The 20,952-nt window shown below is 43.7% G+C and overlaps 1 protein-coding gene across 1 annotated transcript; it reads right to left on the bottom strand.

The window, feature by feature from the left end:
• Nucleotides 1-1,740: 1,740 nt before the first annotated feature.
• Nucleotides 1,741-4,095, bottom strand: LOC110541366 (oogenesin-1-like). Its single transcript, XM_021628127.1, has 3 exons — nucleotides 3,809-4,095; nucleotides 2,755-3,339; nucleotides 1,741-2,302 (listed from the first exon to the last, which is right to left on the bottom strand). Exons 1-3 carry the CDS (start codon nucleotides 4,093-4,095, stop codon nucleotides 1,741-1,743), a joined length of 1,434 nt encoding a protein of 477 aa, XP_021483802.1.
• Between the last annotated feature and the right edge of the window lie 16,857 nt (nucleotides 4,096-20,952).

Genomic DNA, 20,952 nt, shown 5'->3' on the forward strand with positions numbered 1-20,952 from the left:
TCAGGGGGCGGTGATCAAAGAGCCAGCCACATGATCAAAGTTCATGCCAGATACAGTACTTGTTCCTATTATTGGGGAACCCTCTTGGACACTGAGTTGCCATGGGCTACTTCTGTGCAGGTGTTCTAAGTTATCTCCATGCATGGTCCTTGTTTGGAGTATCAGTCTCATAAAAGACCCCTGTGTCCAGATTTTTTGGTTCTGTTGCTCTCCTTGTGGAGCTCCTGTTGCTTCCAGTTCTATCTCCCCTTCTTTCATAAGATTCCCTGCATTCTGCCTAAAGTTTGGCTATGAATCTCAGCATATGTTTTGATACCCTGGTGGGTGGAGTCTTTCAGAGCAACATTAATAAAAACTGCATGGTATTGGCATATAATCAGAATCAAATAAAAGACCCAGAAATAAACCCACACACTTATGGACACCTGCTTTTTTTTTTTCAAAGATGCCAAGACCATACAATGGAAAAAAGATACCATTTTTAACAAATGGTGCTGGACTAACTGGATGTCTACATGTAGGAAAATGCAAATAGATCCATATTTATCACCCTGCACAAAACTAAAATCCAAGTGGATCAAAGACCTCAATATAAAAATAGACACACTAAATATGTTAGAAGAAGTGGGGAAGAGGGCTCATTATGTAAGATGGAGGATGCTGTAACTGGCTGGTGTTTTGTGTCAACTTGACCCAAACTTGAGTCTTCAGAGAGAAAGGAGCCTCAGTTGGGCACATGTCTCTGTGAGATCCAGCTGTAAGGCATTTTCACCATTAGTAATCAATGTGGGAAGGCCCAGCCAACTGTAGATGTTACCATCTCTGGGCTAGAAGTCTGGGGTTCTATAAGAAAGCTGACTGAGCAAGTCATGAAGAGCAGCACCCTTCTATGGCCTCTACATCAACTCCTGCTTCCAGGTTTCTGCTGTTTGTGTTCCTTTCCTGTCTTTGGTGATGAACAGCTATGTGGAAGTCTAAGCTGATAAAACCCTTCCCTACACAATTTTCTTTTTGGTCATAGTGTTTCCTTGCAGCAATAGAAATCCTGATTATATTAATTGGTACCAGCTTAGTAGGGTATTGCTGTGGCAGACCTGACCATGCTTTGGGGAGGACTGTAGGAGGACTTTGGAACTTTGAGCTAGAAAAGCCATTGGGCGTTGAGAGCTCAGTTGTAGAGGGAAATTTAAAAACTATATTAGAGCTATTTGCTTTTTTGAATTGAGATTCTGTATTCTGGTTAGCTGTGGTTAAAGAACAAGTTATAATTAGCAAGATACCAGAACTACTAAACTGAAACTTTGCTTTGCTGGGACAGCTGATGCTGGTCAGCTAGAGCTGAGAAATTAGTGATGATTAAGAAGAGACCAGCATCACTTGATAAAAATCTTCAGGCAAGTGTTTCCTGAGAGCACAGAGAAGCTAAGATAAGGTCTCTTTGTGGGAGACTGAGGCTGCAGTGAGTTCAAGGCCAGGGTGGTCTACATAGTGAAGCTATGTGCTGTGGATTCCCTCGATGAGAGACTTACCTATAGGGTCCCATGACCTGCACAACTTTAAGGTTGACCTGACTAGGGTGACCAAGAAAGAAAGGAGTATTGAATGGAGTGGGCTGTGCGTTGATGGAGATATACTAGCAATCCACAAATTCAATGTATTTATTATATAAAGTTAAGAACACACAGTGTACCTACATTTACACAATAGGCTTTCATTCTCAGCACCAGAAGCAACTTTATCCTACTTACAAAGGCAAAGGGTGGTTATCGAGCCATATGAACAGCAAACGAAACAGGTTAGGCATGTTTTTGTATTAATGTAGATCTTCTTGGGCTCCCTTTGGGCCCAGATTATCCCCAGCAGCTCTGGACAAAATTGCAGAAATTTCTCTGTTAGTATTCTGAGGCCCTCATAGCATTCCAGAGGGGCGGGGTAGTATTCTAAGCTCAGTTTTTTCAGCTTGCCTGTGTGATGTAGAAGGTTTTTCAGGACAAGTAGAGAGATATCATTATCTTCGAGAAGGATCTTTTCAAGCTGGAAGCACTGGCTCAGGGCAGGCAACATAGCATTGAAATGAGAGTCCCTCATTTTACACTCCTCCAGATCCAGGGTTTCCAAGATACTTGAGACTCTCTCAAGGAGAATCCCAAGAAACTCAGGGCAAATATCAGTTAGCACTACACCACTCAGGAACAGATGTTTGAGCTCAGAAACATTCAGGCCAAGGGTCAGGTAATTAAAGTCTGACTGTGAGATTTTGCTGTAAGTAATTGACAGGGAATTCAAGGGGTTCCTCAGGTGCCTAGGGAGAGAGACACCAAGAGATTACTTCTGCCAAATGGTATTGAAGAGCATTAGTGGGACTGAACGCAAGGCAGGTAACACTTGTGTCAAATTTAGTCTGTTCATATGATGGAGGTCTGTCTATATGATGGATTCAGCTTCATCCCTGGAGTCCCTTGGTTTGTTCCCCACTACAGCTGTGTCCCACTCCCCCATCTTCAAGCCTATATAACATATTTCCCATCTACACCCCTTTCTGGACTCAAAACAACCTTTCTCACATGATCTATTAGGTGAATGCTGGTACCTAGCCATGCATATCTGAGCACAGATGTGCTTCATTTGCTCAGCTGTTCTATGTCTCTAACACTGCTAGGTTTTCAGTGCCCTGACTATCTAGGGCGTACTAAGCTGTAAAGAAAAGGAGATATCTCTTCTATGGACTGGAGGATCCTCTCCATTCTTCCTTACCTGAACAACTCTGCAAGGTTGTCTTCTAGAAAGTAGGCTCCATATAAACGGAGATGCCGGAGACTGTGGAGTTTGGATAACTGATAAAGCAACATGTTTGTCAGTTCCTTTTCCTTCTCTGCAGAAACATCAAGACTGAAGAGTCCTCTACAGCTGTTTAGCCTGAAAGTGTGGAGATTTCTCATCTGCCCCAGGTAAGGATAAAGGTATACTACACAATCAATCCACCACAAACAAAGCTCCAGGTCCAGGACACAGTCGAGATCCACTGTTTTGAAGAGCTCTATGACAGTAGGTATGGGTAATTTATGACTCCCCAGCTCCCTACAGCACAGGCAAATGTAATCTTTTCTCCCTCGGGCCCACTGCAACAAGTATTGGGTATATTCACTGAAACTGGCCTCCGAGAGCATAAAATTAGTTACCACCTTAAACTGTATCTTCTCACCAAGACCAGGACAGCTCTCCACTGTCTGCTTCTGTGCCCTGACCTGTGGTAAGCTTTCACCTTCTTTGGAACCAGCCCATTTGCTCCAGAAGCTATGGTAGACTTTCCTCAAGTCGAGCACTTTGAGTTTTGGCCTCCTGCTGATAAAGTGAGAAGAATTCTCAGAAGATAAGACAAGACATGCCTTACAGTCCACCTCTTGTCCCCAACTCATATGTCAGCTTTCCCTCAAATCTTGGATTTTTTCTTATGCTTAGTATCAAGCCTAGGGTCTCTTGCTTGGCTAAAAGGGAATCTTTTCAAGAGAAGCAGCTGTAGCTTTTACTCTCTTTCTTCCTTCCATTCTGCTTAATCAAAGCCTCTTGCCAGTGAGGCAAGCAGAGACAGGCTTATGCCTCAGTGGCTGTATCCACTCTGCAGTGTCCTCTACATTTGCTGAGGTGGCTGAGACTGATCCCAGGCCTCTACAACCCTCCATGGTGACTCTATCAGAAGTTTCAAATCCACCTTTCACCAATCCACCTTCTGCCAAATACTCTATCCCCAGCTCTTCCTTCTTTGAATCCATAGGTCCTTCCTCCACACTAGCGGAGGAGTCCTGCTTACCTGCCACAAACCCCTTGTGTGATCAACACATCCACCCCATCGAGCAGTGCTTTCAAAATCTCCAGGTCGGGTTCCTCTAGCAGGGCTCCTACAGGAAGATACGGGAAGGGCCAGGCAGGCACCATGGCTTTCAGGACCTTTGTACGTCTTTGGGTGAGGGCATCCTCAAACATTACTGGGAAAAGCTCCATGGGCAGTTGTGCCAAAGAAGAAATGGCCAAGTCCTCTTCATGCAGCAGTGCCTGTATTGCCAGCTGCAGCTGTGTGGGTGGGGCCCGGCCTGCCATTGAGACTGGTTTTCAGGGAAGATGATCCTGGGGAAACATAGAAGACACCATTCAGAAAACTCACAGAGCCTTTCCTATTCCCACACAAAGACCTTTCTGGACAAGATCACTGTTGTGGTGATGGTGGAGGTCTCAGTTTTGGCATTTTGATCACTGTTGGGTTTAAAGCCATACTTCTCTCTGATGTGAAGCTTCCCCACAGCATGGTCTTTCCCAATAACCCCATCCAATTTCAACCACAGCTCAGGTTAATACATACTATGGAGAAGGGATCACCAAGAAAGCCTCTTCAGAAAGCTCAGCCCACAGTTTAAAGATGAATAGACTATTTTTACCTCTCAAGGCTCTCACCAAAATAAAAGCAAACACCCCATTCCCAAGCTTCCCATAGTCATCCTTCTCCCAGCTGATACCTCCTTTAAGTAATTTAGGGAATCTGTGAAATGAACATTATTAGTTATTGACTTCAGTTGTTGGTTATCACATGTCCTGGCACTCCAGGGAAGGGAGCAGGAGGGCTGCAAGTTTGTGCTCATCAAGTTACAAAGAACAGGATGGAAACGAAAGACTAAAGAGAACATGCGTCTCTAATCCCAGCACTTTAATCCCAGGAGGCAGAGGCATTCCAATATTTGTGACTTTCAAGGCAAATCTGGTCTACAGAGCAAGTTCCAGGACAGTCAGAGCTGTTACACAGAGAAACCCTGTCTCCCTGCCTTGAAAAAACCCAGAAACAATTTAAAAAAAAAAAAACTGTAAAAGGAACTTTTATTTGACTGTTTTAGTTGTTGTCAGCTAACGCTAGGCTAGTTCTGGAAGCTTCCAGGCTCCATACACTCTAACCTAGGCCTACAATGTTTTCAGCCTCTGAGATTTACTGCTTAAAAAACTCACCTGTTCTTGTTCTTACTGAGCTCTGGGCTGGCTAGTTCAACTCAGCTGTTCTGGTTCAAACTTCTCTCCCAGCTGATTTATTCAATCTGGGTTCTCTCTATTGGTTTGTGAATTGCTCTGCTTGGCCTCAAACTAACTCCAGTAATTTGCTCTAATCTTCTGGTTCCTCCTTCCCTGTCTAGTTCTGCCTTCAAACTCTCTGTAAAACTCTTCTGGTAAAAACTGCTTCCTCTCTCTGTCTCTCTTTGCATTTTCCCTTAAGTAGATTCCCTTTTCTCTCTCTTCTTATGAGCACTGGGCATATCCTTTTCTTTCAAATCTTTCTCTGATTCATCAGACATCTCTGATTTTGCTACTCAATTAGATATTTCAAACACAGGTGCTTCCTTCTACAAACTAAACTTCACCTTCATTGTTTGGGATTAAGGAATTTACCACTCTGCCTGGACTTAAGATTTTCTTTACTGTAAGATGGAGAAGATAAAAAAAAGGATGAAACTTGGAATTAAGTGTAAAATGATGGTTTATATTTTTAGTTTGAACACTCTGACAAGGGAAGTAGACTGCTTCATGCAAGTTTGCAGACAACCTGGTCTCCACAATGAGGCCATGTATTGACCACCAGAGAGAATTTTTTGTTATAAAAATTTCACCACTGGCTGTCCTGGAATTTTCTCTGTAGACCAGGCTGGACTTGAACTCATAGAGATAGCCAGATTTAAGTTGACATAAAGATTAGCACAAGCCATGAGGTGGTAGTGGTAGACAAGGCACAAGTCTGTAATCTCAGCATTCAGGATACAGTTTCTATGAGTACAAGACAGCCTGGTCTACAGAGCCAGTTCCAAAACAACCAGGGCTACACAGAGACTGTCCTGTCTCAAGTCCCCTACCCAAGGAAAAAAATCAGCACAGTCAAGGCATTTGAAAGACTCATATCTATAACTTCCTCAGGATTTCCTGGAGTTCAAGGTCACCCTGATATTCAGAGCGGAACCTACAGAAGCTACAGACTCAAATAATGACTTGATATAAACAACACACACTGGCTCTGAAGGTTAGCCAGCCCACAGGTTGCTGAGGCAGCAGACTCTGTAAATTTCAGGCAGGCAGGGCTGTGTAGGCTGTCCTTATCTCAACAAGCTAAGAAAGGATATGAATGGGATATTGAGATGACTCAAGGCTAGACTCCACTCAGTGAGCTGTGGTGTCTTGATGGAGCTAAGGGACTTATCTAACCTGAATCTGCAGATCCTAGCAGGGTTAGGCATTAACTCCGAGTGACTGCAGGCTCCAAGCCTCAGGTTTCTCTGTCTGTTCTGACTTAGGTGCCTTTCCACAGAACCTCCCCTTCCACAGAGCCCACAGCCATGCCCTCCCAGCCAAAGCCTGCAGTGTGACTCAATTAACTGAATCTCATGGCTTTTGGGATTCAGATGGTGTCTTGGTTGACTGGAGCAGATTTCCACCCAGGAAAAGAACTTAGACCAGAGCATGGGTAATAATGACTTTCTACAGGCTTAAACTCGTGTCTGAGCAGTTTCTTCTGGAGAATACTCCACAACAGGGAACTCCTGTGCCCTGTTGTCCTCTCCAGCCATCTCAAATCTAAACCCTCATCAGTCTCAACATGTGCAGTCTCTCATCAGAACCAACACAGACACAATTACCTGTTGTTCCCCCCAGGTACTAGATCTTCTGATTTGAATCTCACTCCCCTTTGGAAAGGTTATTGAGGAGAATGCAATGTGACCAGCCTCTTGTCATGGCAAAAAGACACTGATCACCTTTCAAGGTCCTCAAAAGAGACAGTGCTGGGGTTGGAGAAATGCCTCAGTGGTAAAGAGCACTGGTTGCTCTCTCAGAGGACCCAGGTTCAATTTCCAACACCCACAAGGCAGCTCACAACTGTCAGTAACTGAAGATCAAGGGGAGCTAATGCCCTCACACAGACATATCTGCAAAACCACTAATTCATATTAAATAAAAATAAATTGTTGTGAAAAAACAAAGAGATTGCCAATGACTCAGACCATGACTCAGAAAAAGAGACTTAATGGAAGTGAACAAAAAGATGTCTCAGGAGCTCACACCAGCAGTTTCAGCAACTGGGAATCTGAAGCAGGAGAAATGGTCTGCAAGAGTGAAGTAGAGGCCAGTATAGACTACATAGCAAGACCCCACCTCAAAAAGAGAATGAGAAAAACTTGGGTGGTACAGGCTTGTCATCCCAGCATTCCAGTGTCTGAGGCAGGTGGATAAAAAAAAAAAAAATTCAGACAGGAAAGGCTACATATGGACTTTCAGGTCAGCCTCAGAAAAGTAAATTACATAAGTCAGCAAATCAAGTCGTTGATTAATTACTTAAAATGGCCTGGAGACAAAGCTGGTTTTAGAGGAGGGACATGACCACAGGACAAAAATGACCCAGCCCCTTAACAAAAATGCTGGGATGTGCCTGTCTATCATGTGTGAAGCCTGGGTTGAATCTTAGAGTCCAAAAATGAGGGAAAGCTTCAAGTTTTGGTTTGCTTTAAATTTTAGACACAGTCTGGACAAGCAGCCAGGTGGCCACTAGTTAAAATACCTTTTACCTCATTCTCCATAATAGTATAATAAATTCCAGCATCCCCACAGGAGCCTCTATTGACATCAAAAATAGAGTAAGGCCAGACATTTCAGAGACTGGGCTCAGCCTGTCTTGGCTGATTCAATCTGTGTAAAGCAGACTGTGGGTGGTTGGGCATATGAACTGCCACCAACTCATCTCCGCTGTGCCGCCTCTCAACTCACTGACTCACTGCCTGAACAGAGCTCAGAACTGCTGAAAGGACCAGGCTGACCCCCTTCCCCCAAAAGTCATCAGTCCCAGGAACTAGGCCATAGGTCACCAATTCCAGGAATAAGAAAACCATAAAATTCCCTACCCAAGAAATAGCCTGGAGGTTACCTTAAGAATGGCATGCAAGCAGAGGGAGGAGGGAGGGTGGGATTGGGAGGAGAGGAGGGAGGGGCTTATGGGGGGATGCAGAATGAATAAAGTGTAATTGATGAAAAATTTAAGAAAAAAGGGAAAAAAATAATTTAAGAACCTTAAATGACTTTCAAAATTGGAGGAAAACATGGAGTTAGTCAATTGGCATGGAGCACGTCTCGCCCCTGGGGGCAATGGTCTCCTGAACCTACTCAGACCTCGGACACCACCACTGCTAGTTCTAGACCTGACGCAGGATGTTCCAACGAGGGGTTAAGGCTTCTCATAATATTTCCTATAAGCCCACACCTGTTTGTCTATATCCCCCATTTTTATTCATTATTAGCCAGATAGAGCCAAGTAATTGTGGTAATGATACTTGCTTTTTTGCCCAATGCTGGAATGCTAGTAAATTTAGGTATGCCCTGGTTACTCGCATGCCTCACTGGGTGCCTGTGCCCATTGATGCCCCTCATGCTATGACTCTCTTCAGACAGAAAAGGGATCTTGGAACTACAGCCACCATTGTTACTACCATCTCATTGACGGCTGTTGGAGCTACCACCAGGGCATTAGCCATGAGTCATACTGGGCAGACTGCTCAGACCCTGAATAATCATTTAGCCAATGTAGCTCATGCCTTAGTTGTACATAAAGGAATTAATGCTCAACTAAAAGGAAGCTTGATGGTGTTCAATCAGAGGATTGACCTCTTGCAGGAGCAAATAGATACCCTATGGCAAATCGTTCAACCTGGCTGTCAATGAAAGTATGCTGGACTTTGTGTCACTAGCATACAACATGAGAATTTTTCCTGTGCTGCAAATCTGTCTAAACAATTGTTGAGCTATATTTTAGGTAATTGGACTGGAGAATTCGATACTACGATGGAGCAGCTGAGAGTGGCCATTGTCACAGTAAATTCTACCGGAGTGGACGCAGGACTAGCCACAGGATTATCAACATGGATTGCTGCAGCCATGAATCATCTGAAGGAATGGGCGGGCATGGGAGTGTTAGCAGGCCTACTGGTGTTGGTCTCCTTGGTTTGCCTGTGGTATATATGCAAGATTAGAGTCTCACAACAGTGTGATGCAGCCATGATCATTCAGGCCTTTACAGCCATTGAAGCAGGACATTCTCCCCAAGCATGGTTGGATACCATAAAAAGCTAAAATGATACGCTCAGGATGCGAGGCTAAGCACTGCACTCAGGGTTAGCCGCTTTGGACCCAGAGAAGAGCATGTCTGATTGCATGCGGGTTGATGCCCCAGGTCCCGCCTCTGAGAAAAAGGTATCAGACGGGTCTGATGCTCTTTGGGTGGATGACACCTAAATGAACATCTGTACAAAGTCCCAATTTATTTCTAATATCAGAGATCAGACCTCTACTCTTGCCTGATGCGTCTAAAACAAAAAGGGGGAACTGTAGAGAGCTGCGGAATGCTATGCCTTAAAGATGGAGCTGGTTTCCGCCTTCCACCTTCCCGATGGTGAGTGCTCTCTGTCACGAACAACTCCACATTTGTCTAAGGCCGAGGATCTGGCTTGCTTCCATGTATGTGGACCTATCTGCATTGCCCCCGTGGCACGCCTGGGTTGGCTACCCAGAGGCTATTTAAGCTGTGGGCTGGCTTTCCCCGGGGTCCGAGGATTGTTCAGTGTTCCTGAATAAACTGCATTGAAAAAAAAAAAAAAAGAATGGGAAGGTATCTTATCTCAGGGTGGGGCATCTATGCTGGACAGCCCACTGACCTAACATTCCTGAGGTCTATAGATAGCCCCTCAACGTTAGTTACATTAGTTAGCCAATCACTTTGTAACAAGCTTGCCCTTGCTGAATATCATCCAATTCTGTAACTGCTGAGATGGGAATTCCGGGTTCTTGCTCAAACCCCAAATAAAAACCCTGCCATGCAGCTGCTTGGGGCTCTCCTTTCTGATCCTCTGTGTTGGTGATGGTCGAGAGACTGGAGCTTAAGCCCAAATAAAGCTCTTTGCTCTTACATATATGGTTCAGCTCCTGGTTGTCTTTGGGGACCTTAAGATCTGGGCACAACACTGCATGCCTCAGTCTCCTTCCTAGGTGCTGGGGTTAAAGATATGTACCACCATGCCTGGACCTAAGCTTTTCTTTACCTGAAACGTTCTCTATACCAAGCTGGCATTGAGCTGGGTGTGGTAGCTCACATCTTTAATCTCAGCACTGAGGGGGCAGAGGCAGGAGGATCTCTGAGTTTGAGGACAACCTGGTATACAGAGTGAGGTTCAGGACAACCAGGACTACACAGGGAAACAAAAACAGAAACACAAAAAACACAACAACCAAGCTGGTCTTGAACACAGAGATCTGCATAGACTGGATAGCATAGACTGAGAAGCTCTCTCAATATGATCTTTTGCCAGCACATCCATGTTCTGAATTAAAATTCCTCTACACCCATACACCCAGTCTACACATTACCAGTTTTCTACCATAGACTCTTGTGCTCTCTTTTCCTTCTCCTTTCCTATATTAAAAAAAAAACAAACAAGTTTGAATTGACCCCTGTGGAATGTACATACTCCTCTGGCTTTTGTGGATTTTTCAGAAACTGGTATTTTTTTTAATGTTTTGATTTTTGATACTGGGTTGCTCCATGTAACCCAAGCCACCTCTTAATTCTAGAGATTTGTCCTTCAGCCTCTAGAATGTTAGTATTCCCCTAACCCCAGCTAGGCCTCAACATTCTGAAGAGGAGCCCTGAACACACACACTATTCCTATCCAATACTCCAGATACTAGCTTCCCTTCCTCCTTGCCATCTTTTCTTCTGTCATTTATTTAGATCCTTCTTCTAAGGTGCTAAGGACAGCATCCAGGGCTTCCGATATGCTAGGCAGGAGCTTATACAGCAGGCATAGCACTGCACACTTTAATCCCAACACTCAAGAGGCACAGTAGGCAGATCTCCATGTGTTCTAATTCATCATGGTCTATGTAATGAGTTCCACTGTTGGGATCAAACACATGAGACTTATCCTAAACACTGCCAGTTTGTTCTCAGACTCCACCATGATCATAAAGTGAAATTAAGCTCAAGCTCCCCAGACTCTAGGGGAGCTTTCTACATAGCTAGCCAATTTCTTCCATATTCTTCCCCCCCCCCAAACAGAATAATTGTTCCTAACCATGAAAGAACAAATGATTCTGATTGATGAAAAATTATGACTGGTTCTCAATCCCAACCATACTCATCCACATGGGATCGTAGGTGGTTCATGGGACTGATCGCAACAAATATGCCATCAAATGACAGATGTCTGGGATGTGGTAAATTCAGGAGTACCTTGATAACACACTCCAAAAGAAAGTCACCTTCTGACTGCTTACCACTGCATACACACAAGGGCCTTCTCCTTGCATGGGAGATTCAGTAAATCTGATCCTTCATCCCTTGGGACTAGAAATCAGTGACTGATAGGAGACCTGCGACTGAAATGGTCTGTAAGACCCTTAATAGTTCAAACTCTTAACTTGGGTGGGGTTTGGGTTAGTCTAATCAGGAAGCTGTGAGCTTCTGCCTTGGAAATTGTTGGTGCTCTATTAATTAACAGAACTGAGAAATTGCTCTGTAGTTTTACTTTTTATGTAAGTTCTGGCAAACTTGGTACACCAAAAAATGTTGAGGTTATTGTTATTAAATTGTGTTTGTTTCTCAGTTTTTTTCCTTTTTTAAAAAAATTATTTATTTATTTATTTTATTATTTATACAGTAAGCATATACGCCTGCATGCAAGAGGGCGGCACCAGATCTCATTATAGATGGTTATGATCTACCGTGTGGTTGCTGGGAGTTGAATTCAGGACATTTGGATATACAATCAGTGCTCTTAACCTCTGAGCCATCTGTCCAGTCCTTAGTTTTTCTCTTAACCCAGCTATCACACAAATAATTGAGACTCTATTATATTTGTTTAACAATAAGCTTCATAACACAATAACACCCTTTAAGCTAATCTGGCTTCCTCCTATGGTACATCCCAAAGATCTTGCATTGAGCTTGGAGCTTTTGTGATTCCTCTAACTCCTCCTCCCCTGGCTGGAAGGCAGTCTAGCCCCATTTCTTCCCCCTGCTCAGTGACTGGCCATCAGCTGCTTTATTGACAAGTCAGGGGACAAATGGAGAACAGAGCTTGCACAACATTTAGGTCTGAGATTCTCTGAACAGTGTTTGCAACCAGATATGGGCAATGCAGACACCAGCATTTTAATCACATAATAACATTGCACCTGCACTGCATGCTGATCCAGAGTAAGGCACTGTCACAAAAGGAAACTATAATTGCAAAGCAACTATATAAATAAACAAGTATTTGAAAGGATTTAAAAAATAAGTGAGCAGGGTGTGGTGGCACATGCCTTTAATTCCAGCACTCTGTAGTCAAGTCCACACAGAGAAACCATTCTTAAAGAAAACAAACAAATAAATAAACAAATAAATGATAGCTATCTAGCTAGATAGATGATAGATAGATAGATAGATAGATAGATAGATAGATAGATAGATAGATAAGCAAACTAACTCTGTTGTGAAGTGAACTCATGCATGGACTACTGATATTCATCCCTGGGTCAGGATTTTGTTTGTTCCTTTCTTTTCCCAGAGAGCTTTAGTTCATTGACTACCGAGAAAGAAGTTTTATATAAAATTAAATGGTTGCAGCAAAATCATCTGATCAGTTGGCAGCTTTTGTTGGCTAGTGCAGCTAACTCTGGGTAAGATGATCATTCCTTACTCAGACAGTCAAACAGACTGGACATCGGAAGAGGGGGAAGAGGGAGAAAACAGGAAACAGGTCAGGAGCCTATACCACAGAGGGCCTCTGAAAGACTCTACCCAGCAGGGTATCAAAACATACGCTGAGGCTCATAACCAAACTTTGGACAGAGTGCAGGGAATCTTACAAAAGAAGGGGAGATAGAACTGAAGAGGACAATAGCTCCACAAGGAGAGCAACAGAACCAAAAACTCTGGGCACAGGGATTTTTTCTGAGACTGATACTCCAAACAAGTACTATGCATGGAGACAACCTAGAACCCCTGCACAGATGTAGCCCATGGCAGCTCAGTCGCCAAGGGGATATCCTAGTAAGGGGAACAGGAACTATCTCTGACATGAACTCAGTGGCTGGCTCTTTGCTCAACTTCCCCTGATGGGTGAGCAGCCTTGCCGGGCCACAGAGGAAGACAATTCAGCCAATCTTGATAGACCAGGGTCAGATGGAAGGGGAGGAGAATCTCCCCTATCAATGGACTTGGAGAGGGTCATGGGAGGAGATGAAGTAGGGAAGGTAGGATAGGGAGGGGAGGAGAAAGGGGGCTACAGCTGGGATACAAAGTGAATAAATTGTAATTAATAAACAAATAACAATTTAAAAATCATTTAAAAAAACCTTTGCTGCACAGTGATACTTGTTTCTCCGGTTTTTGAAATATGGTATGATTCTGTAGTCCATCTTAGACTCAAGCCTGCAGGAAATCACTAGCCTCATCCTCCTGGGTGCAGACTGAAATCGTAAATGTATTTTAAAATTCTTCTTCATGTTTGGAGACAGAGAAACTAACTATAGGATATATTGTCTAGAGATCATATATAACACAGGATGACCTTGAACTATCTTCCTGCCTCTACTTCGTGATTATTATGTATTATGATCGTGGAGTAAAATGTATTCATTTAAAAATTTTTAGAATCTTTATTTTGGATGGACTCTCATTTAGTCATGAACTCTGCAGTATTTATTTTAAAATGATGCCACCCACACAATAGATATATAAAAGAGATATGTTGGATAGAGATGGAAAGATAGAGAGGAAAAGAAAGGAAAAGGAAAGAAAAGAGAGAGGCATGGTGGGAGGCTCCCAGCAAGGCAGAGAGAGTAAGAGATGAGGGTAAGAGAAAGACCAAGTGGTGGGTTGGTCCTTTTATAGCTTGTGCATGTGCCTGCACACACCTGGTGGGCGACAGGTAATGACATCATAGGTAACTAGGCAACCTAGAAGCAGGCTGCCTATATGATTACAAACTCTCTTTAACTTAAGCTGACTTTGAACTGTCAGTCTTACTCTTTGTTCCTCAGAAGAGCTGTCCTGCTTCCTCATATTTTTCTCTAAAATTTTCATGTTTGAAACAGGAGCTCATTCGTGTAGCCCATTCTGGCCTTCATGCCACTATGCCCCCAGGTTGACATGAGTGTGTGATCTTCTCAGTTACAGCCCTCATTGTTGGATTCCAGGTGAATATAGGGGTGGGGTGAAAGCCACGGGCTCCTGAAGCTTAGGCAAGCAGTCTAAGGAACTCAGCTCCATGTCAAGACCCTGGCTTTAAAAATCTCTCCAAGGGCTGGAGAGCTGCCCCCGAAGATGAGACAGCACACTGGCTGCTCTTCCAGGAGTCCTGGGTTCCTATCTAAGTGGCCACATCAGAGATCACAGACATCTGTAGGGCTTCTAAACCTCTCTGCTGAGCCCCTGGGCACTGCACGCAAATAATGCACACACGGTCCCAATACCCATACACACAAAATAAACAACACGTAAAAACAGAGGTACAATGTCTTCAGAAGGCTTGTGGAAATTTTTGCTTATATGTTAGTCTTGCTTCAGTTAGGTTTTGTTTTTGTTTGTTTGTTTGTTTTGTTTTTTGAGACTGGGTTTTTCTGTGTAGCCTTGGCTATCCTGGCTTTGTAGCTTTGTAATTACAGTGATTCACCTGCCTCTTCCTCCCCTGAGTGCTGGGATTAAAGGCATGCACCACCACACCTGCTGGATTTAGTTAGCTTTAAATGGGAAATGGCTGATAGACTGTAGTTTAAGTTTTACTTTGTTCAGTAGTTTTAGGTTTTTTTTTTAGACAGGACTTCACAGAGCCAATGCTGGTCTTGTACTTTTGGGTTTCTACTTTTGGGCTTCTATGTCTGTCCCATTTCTCTGCTACTGTAATATAACTTCTTTGTTATCCCACAAAATATCCTTCACGGGTTGCAGTTTTGTGCTTTAATCGAAAAAAATTTTTTTTTTTGTTTTTTTCAAAATGAGGTTTCTCTGTGTAGCCTTGGCTGTCCTGAAACTTGCTCTGTAGACGAGGCTCCCCTCAAACTCACAGAATCACTTACCTCTGCTTCTAAAGGCCTGGGATAAAAGATGTAGCCCAGGTAGTTGAAATTTTTGTTTGTTTGTTTTTGTTTTTCAAGACAGCATTTCTCTGTGTAACAGAGCTCTGCCTGTCCAGGACTCACTTTACAGACCATCCTGGCCGTGAATTCACAGAAAGCTGCTTGCTTCTGCCTTTGAGTGCTGGGATTAAAGGCATGTACCACCACACCCAGCTTGAAATTATTTTTAACAGTATGTTACTTTTCAAAGGTTTATTAATTATGTGTGCAGCATTCTGCCTGCATGTGTGCCTGCGCACAGAAAGAGGATGCCAGGTCCCAGTATAGATGGCTGTGAACTACCATGTGGTTGCAGGGAATTGAACTCTAGACCTTAAGAAGAACAGCCCGTGCTCTTAACCTCTGAGCCATCTTTCCAGCCTCCTTGACTGTGTCTAAAAACAAGCCTGGAGATGGTTTTATTAAGAGGGTCCACAGACACAGCAATTCTGGGGGCTGTGACTATAGGGGTGCACTTGCTTCAGCCTGGCCAATTTGACAAGTTCACTTACTCACACTGACATAAAAAGAAACCAGGTGGGCTGGTAGCACACAGCGTGGTGTAGGGAAACATCCGGGCTTAGAGTGGGGTCAACGGTAGATCAGAGACGTCTACTGGTATCTTAGAGGGCCACAGAGGCCCGGGAACCTGCTGAATACTTGTAGCAAATTAAGTATGAGATACAGCTGTAGCCAGAGGAGAATGATCATACGTGTCCATGTCTCCAGCAGGTAACAGAAATGAGAGCTAAAAGAAACCCAGAGCAACTGAATGGAGGGAAACAGGTCTCCAGATGCAGCTCCAAAGAGCCCTGGCTTCACCAGCTTGAGAAGATCCAAGCACTGAAAACCAGGAGTGTGTAGCAGACTGAGCAGAAGAGGGAACAGCTGGTGTCAGTGGTGAGTGTCACCTTCCCTTCTGATACTTTTCCTGTTTTATCCACAGGAGGCAGAAGCTTCAAATGGTTGGCTTGAGGAAAGTGCACCATGACTTCCGGAACATGTAGGCTGGAAGGGAGGACAGAGACTGATCAGTAGAAGCTCTGCTTGAGAAGCAAGAGGTAGAGGGCCATTCTGGGAACATACAGAGGCAGCATTTGAAGGTGGCCACTGACCTTTCTTTTAAGTCTGAATGAATACCAAATACAGCTGTTGGAGTGGGCAGAGAAGAGAAGGGGTTCCCTGCAGCTGTGCTGTGTAAAGCTGGAGATCAGGGGGTTAGAAGTCTACAAGTTCAGGAAGGTCTTAAAATTTTTACAGCCAGAGTCCATCAAGGAGGTGGAACTGAGTAGTGTTGAGCCTGTTGGCACTGGCCAGTCTTGTACCTCATCAGCAAGATGAGACATCTTCATAAACTCAAGCTGGTAACATCTTCAGAAGAAATACCTCCACACATGGAGGAGAAGAATGTCACCAAGATCATTTCTCTGTTCTCTGAACTTCAACTATTTTCAACTTCTCACTATAGATGATGTCTAATTTTTCAAAGGCCACATGGTAAAAAGAATGGAGCTGTTTCTGCTATCGGAGCAAACCTCTCTTTTTCATGTAAGAGAGTAGTGGCCTGACATCTGCAGGCCACTGTGCATTTTACAGTGAATATGTAAGCATGATCTATTTCCATTTTAACCGAATCAAGGGCTCACCTGACCTCTCACAAAGCCAAGCATGAAGTGGGGTAGCTTGTGTGGAGAGAACCACCATGATAGGAGGCCAGCATTGTATGTTGTCTAGAGAGAGTGGGTCGCAGTTTTCTCCAAGGCAATCCTATCTGATCCAATGTGAAGGAACAGGAAAGAGAAGAGGACACTGTGTGGAGGTGGGGGGGTGGCTCAGGTATGCACAGTTTCCCAGGTGATCTCTGTGTTTAGATTAGACCTGGGAGAACAGGCCTTTGTCTTGTCCTAATTGCTATACTGTGTAAGGCTGAACACCTCTAGATCAACACGATTACTATGTGACAAACTAACCTCTGGATCTCTCCCTGGGTGCCTGAAGTCCCCCTTATAGTCCCTCTTTCAGAACTCTTCCAGTTCTCACAGTCAGACTTTGGAGTCATTTGCTCAGTGTTGGAACCAGTGTCAGCTTAATCATCTGTACTTGAGAGGTGTCATTTTAATTAAAGTCAATGCCATGCCTCTCAAATTTTTCTCTGCAGACCCTGGAGTTGGAAGATTGCAGGATGAACTACTCTTACCTCAGTTTCCTTCTGCCTGCCCTGATCCAATGCTCTCAGGCTCAATTTCTATGACAATGACATCTCCATGGCTGCCCTGAAGGACCTGCTGCACCACACTGCCAACCTGGGCCAGCTGACTATGAAACTGCAGAGATCTTGCATGAGATCTCTGCTCATGCATGAGACCTTGCTCCTGCAGAGATCTATGATGACTGTAGTTATGTCATAGTAGAGAGATTTTCTCACCTTTGTGCGGAACTCATGAACATACTCATCATTGTAAGATATCGCAAGTCAGTATGCTTTGGTTCCTCTGCCTGCTATGGCAGTGGTAAATGTCATGTCTATGAAAAGAAGAGCAAACTTTGTGATTGCTGGTAGTAAATACAATAATATTCCTTCTGGCCTACTAAGAAATGAATGCCTAGGGATGGGTCTCATCTAGAGGATCCAGAAGATATGGTTTTGGACATTTCTCAGTCATCTGTAGTAGGGCAAGACTGCGAGGTCTCACATTGATGAGGAACACAACAGGACAGTGAGGTTAAGTGTCTTGTAGAGGCAAAGACTTCTACATTTCTAAATGTAGCTCCTGTCAGATATGGCATTTCACATATATGGCAAGAAGCCTTTATACATAGGCTTTCTCCTACATATAAAGTCATGATCAGATCCTAAGAACCTGATCTCTTCTCTGTGGTGTTTCTCAGTCATTAATCTGGTTTTCAGGATCATAGTCAGGATAGTCCTTTGATGGTATATAGAAGTGGATGCTGTGTTGTCTAAGCTCTTGTTCCCTAAGACCCCTCAACATGAAGTGAAGCTATTCTGAACTTCCCACTTTTGTCTCTGCCCAGTGGGTTGTATGTAAAGTCTTCAAAGCAAAGCCAAGGTTTGAGGAAGGAAGTTCTGGTGAATGACCAGCAGATTGCAATCCAGGGTACTGTGGCTAGAAGGAGTTGTAGGGACATCAAAGATTCTGAAGCAAAGACAAGACAATAAAGAGCAAAGGAATGGGTGCTAAGCAATATTATTCTTTATTCTCTTTTTCTTTTTAATGGTGTCATGTAGCCCAGGCTGGCCTTGGACTCTGTGTCCTCTTCCCTCCACTTACAGATCAATGAGGTCAGTGACAGATAGCTCCAAGCCCAGCTTGTAGACCATCTGACTGTGTGTCCTTACTCTTCAGGGCTCCCAACCTCTACATAAAGCCTCTCAGGAGATTAACAAAGGTCCTTGTCCTGTCTAAAAGAATTGCCAGTCCCTAGGAACTGCATAATAAATGTCCAGTGGTGAATTCTATTTTGTTAATGAGTTCCAGAGTGCTGTGTTCCCTTGTGTCTGTATAATCAGGTAGCAATAAAAATATTTGTGTCAAATCTTTTTTTTATTGCTAAGTTATTAAAAAAAATAAGGTAGCTAGGATTCCTCAATGGGCAAAAGGTACTTGGGGCCAAACTTGACAACAGTGGAATAATAATGGAAGGGAACAGCTCATTCCCAATATTGACCTCTGACCTCAACAAGCAGGTAATGGCAAGAACATTGTGCTGTGTGTACAGACAGAAAATGAAAATAATTACACATTTCTCCCTTCAATTTCTTACAAACCCTGCCACATACCCCTCATTGTTGCTGCTTTAAATCATGGCCTCTGTTTCCAGTAATTGGTATTAGATGCATCTATATGCACAGATATAAACATCCCCAAATATATCCTGTCCCATCTGTATAGTGTCACTTTGATGTATGGTTTTAGGGCTACCTATTACATTCTGAACAAAAGTTAAAATCTTAACCAAATAGTGCTGGAGAGAGTTGAAAAGTTCAAAAGCACTTGTTCTTCGGGGGAACAGTGCCAATGTGGTGACTCACAACCCTATGTAACGCCAGTTTCAAGGGACTGGACCTCTTCTGACCTCCACAAGCACTGCATGCACTTGGTACACACACCACACACACTAAAACAAATACTCAAAATAAGACAGAAGAGGCCTAGAGTGTTGGGACCTGGATTTAGTTTCCAGACCCTAAGTCAGGTGCTTCACAAATACTTGTATCTCCAGCTCCAGGGTATCTAAAGTTTCTGGCCTCTGCAGACACCTGTACTCAGATGCTAAACCCACCCTAAACACAGACATACCTGTATTAAAATTTTACTTATAAAATTAACTCTAGGAAAAGCTGCATGTAAGATTCTGCCAGCATAGCAGACACAATCCCCTTACAAAGAATACTTGCTAAGAAGTGTTGCATATCATTTACAGCACAAAAGCCTTCAGAGGCTGAATATCACAGACTTGCACTCTACTGTGGGACATAGTTTATCACTGCCCAAGTAGCTTTATATTACATATGAAGATCAGTTCCTACAGCCTAGCATGTTCTCAGGGAAGTCCTGTGGATCACATATGCAGTCAGATATGGCCTTAGGTATCTCTGGGCTAATTTACCAGTAGAGAAACAGTGACACTCTAACCAGGTCTCCATGCCATGCTATCACTTGGGACCCCATCTCATGTGACATTGAGGTTCTAAAGGACGATACAGTGGCTCAAGCAGGAACATGGCCATGAGGACATTCCAGTCAGAGGGGTTCTTGTCCTCCTCTGCATCTGTTTCATCTACTCCAGGTCCAACTTGGGCTGAATCGGAGACACTGAATATTAGCAACCAGGCAGCTCGGACTGAAACCTGGCAATAGCAGAATCCCACTGCAGATACTTCTATGACTACTGCAGAGCACAGGTCCACCTCCTGCGCAAGCGCAGAGTCCCTTGTAAAAGGACCCATTCTCCCCAGTTCCTCCCTTCCCCCAGAAGCTGCATTTGTGTCCACTTTAATAAACCTCTCACAAGAGGCCTGGCTCGTGGTGTGACTTCCTAGATTGCGCTGCTTAGCTCAGTCTCCTAAATCCCAACACTGAACATCTTCCTCAGCTTAGCTCAGTCTCCTAAATCCCAACACTGAACATCTCCCTCAGCTTAGCTCAGTCTCCTAAATCCCAACACTGAACATCTCCCTCAGCTGATTGTTGCTGCTGATCTTGCTCTTTAATATATATGTATTTGTGAAACATGATCTCATAGAGCCCAGTCAGGCTTTCCCCCTCCCAAATTCTCATATGAAGGCCAAGAATCAGCAATTTTCAGTCAATGAACGAGCTCAACGAACGAGCTCCTGCTTTCACTTCATCTCTAATTCCTGCCACCTCTGGATGACATATTTGATGTGATCTCTTCCTAGACTAGCTAAGAGCCCTGGAGGATGATCTGGCTAAGAATTCAGGAATCTGGTCAGGACTGGGTGGCACACTAGGCTGTGCGGAGTCATGGTGGCACATACCTGGAATTTGGAAAGAAAAGATTCTGAAGTTCAAGGTCACCTTCAGTCACATGTACTGTTAACTGATAGTCTTGAAAACTTGATAGCCTGTCTTATATCAAAACTATACACACAAAATAAAGCAGGAAGTCAAACAAAAATAAATCTCAGAGAAGGCAATGGAGAATGTCAGAATAATGGAGACCAGAGTCATTGCTTAAGCTCTTAGAGATTTGTCAGCCCATGCAGACCCCACTCAGTCTACCTATAGGTAAATCTTCAGGCAT

This window comes from Meriones unguiculatus, chromosome 2 (genome assembly GCF_030254825.1).
Source record: "Meriones unguiculatus strain TT.TT164.6M chromosome 2, Bangor_MerUng_6.1, whole genome shotgun sequence".
Lineage (NCBI taxonomy): Eukaryota > Metazoa > Chordata > Mammalia > Rodentia > Muridae > Meriones > Meriones unguiculatus.

Bases quoted from the DNA above. Each gene is read 5' to 3' on its own strand.
- LOC110541366 (XM_021628127.1), bottom strand. From the start codon at position 4,095: ATGGCAGGCCGGGCCCCACCCACACAGCTGCAGCTGGCAATACAGGCA. The intron at 3,340-3,808 runs GTAAGCAGGACT...CTTTATCAGCAG, and splicing joins ACACAAGGGGTTTGTGGCAG to GAGGCCAAAACTCAAAGTGC. The intron at 2,303-2,754 runs GTAAGGAAGAAT...CTCTCTCCCTAG, and splicing joins AACCTTGCAGAGTTGTTCAG to GCACCTGAGGAACCCCTTGA.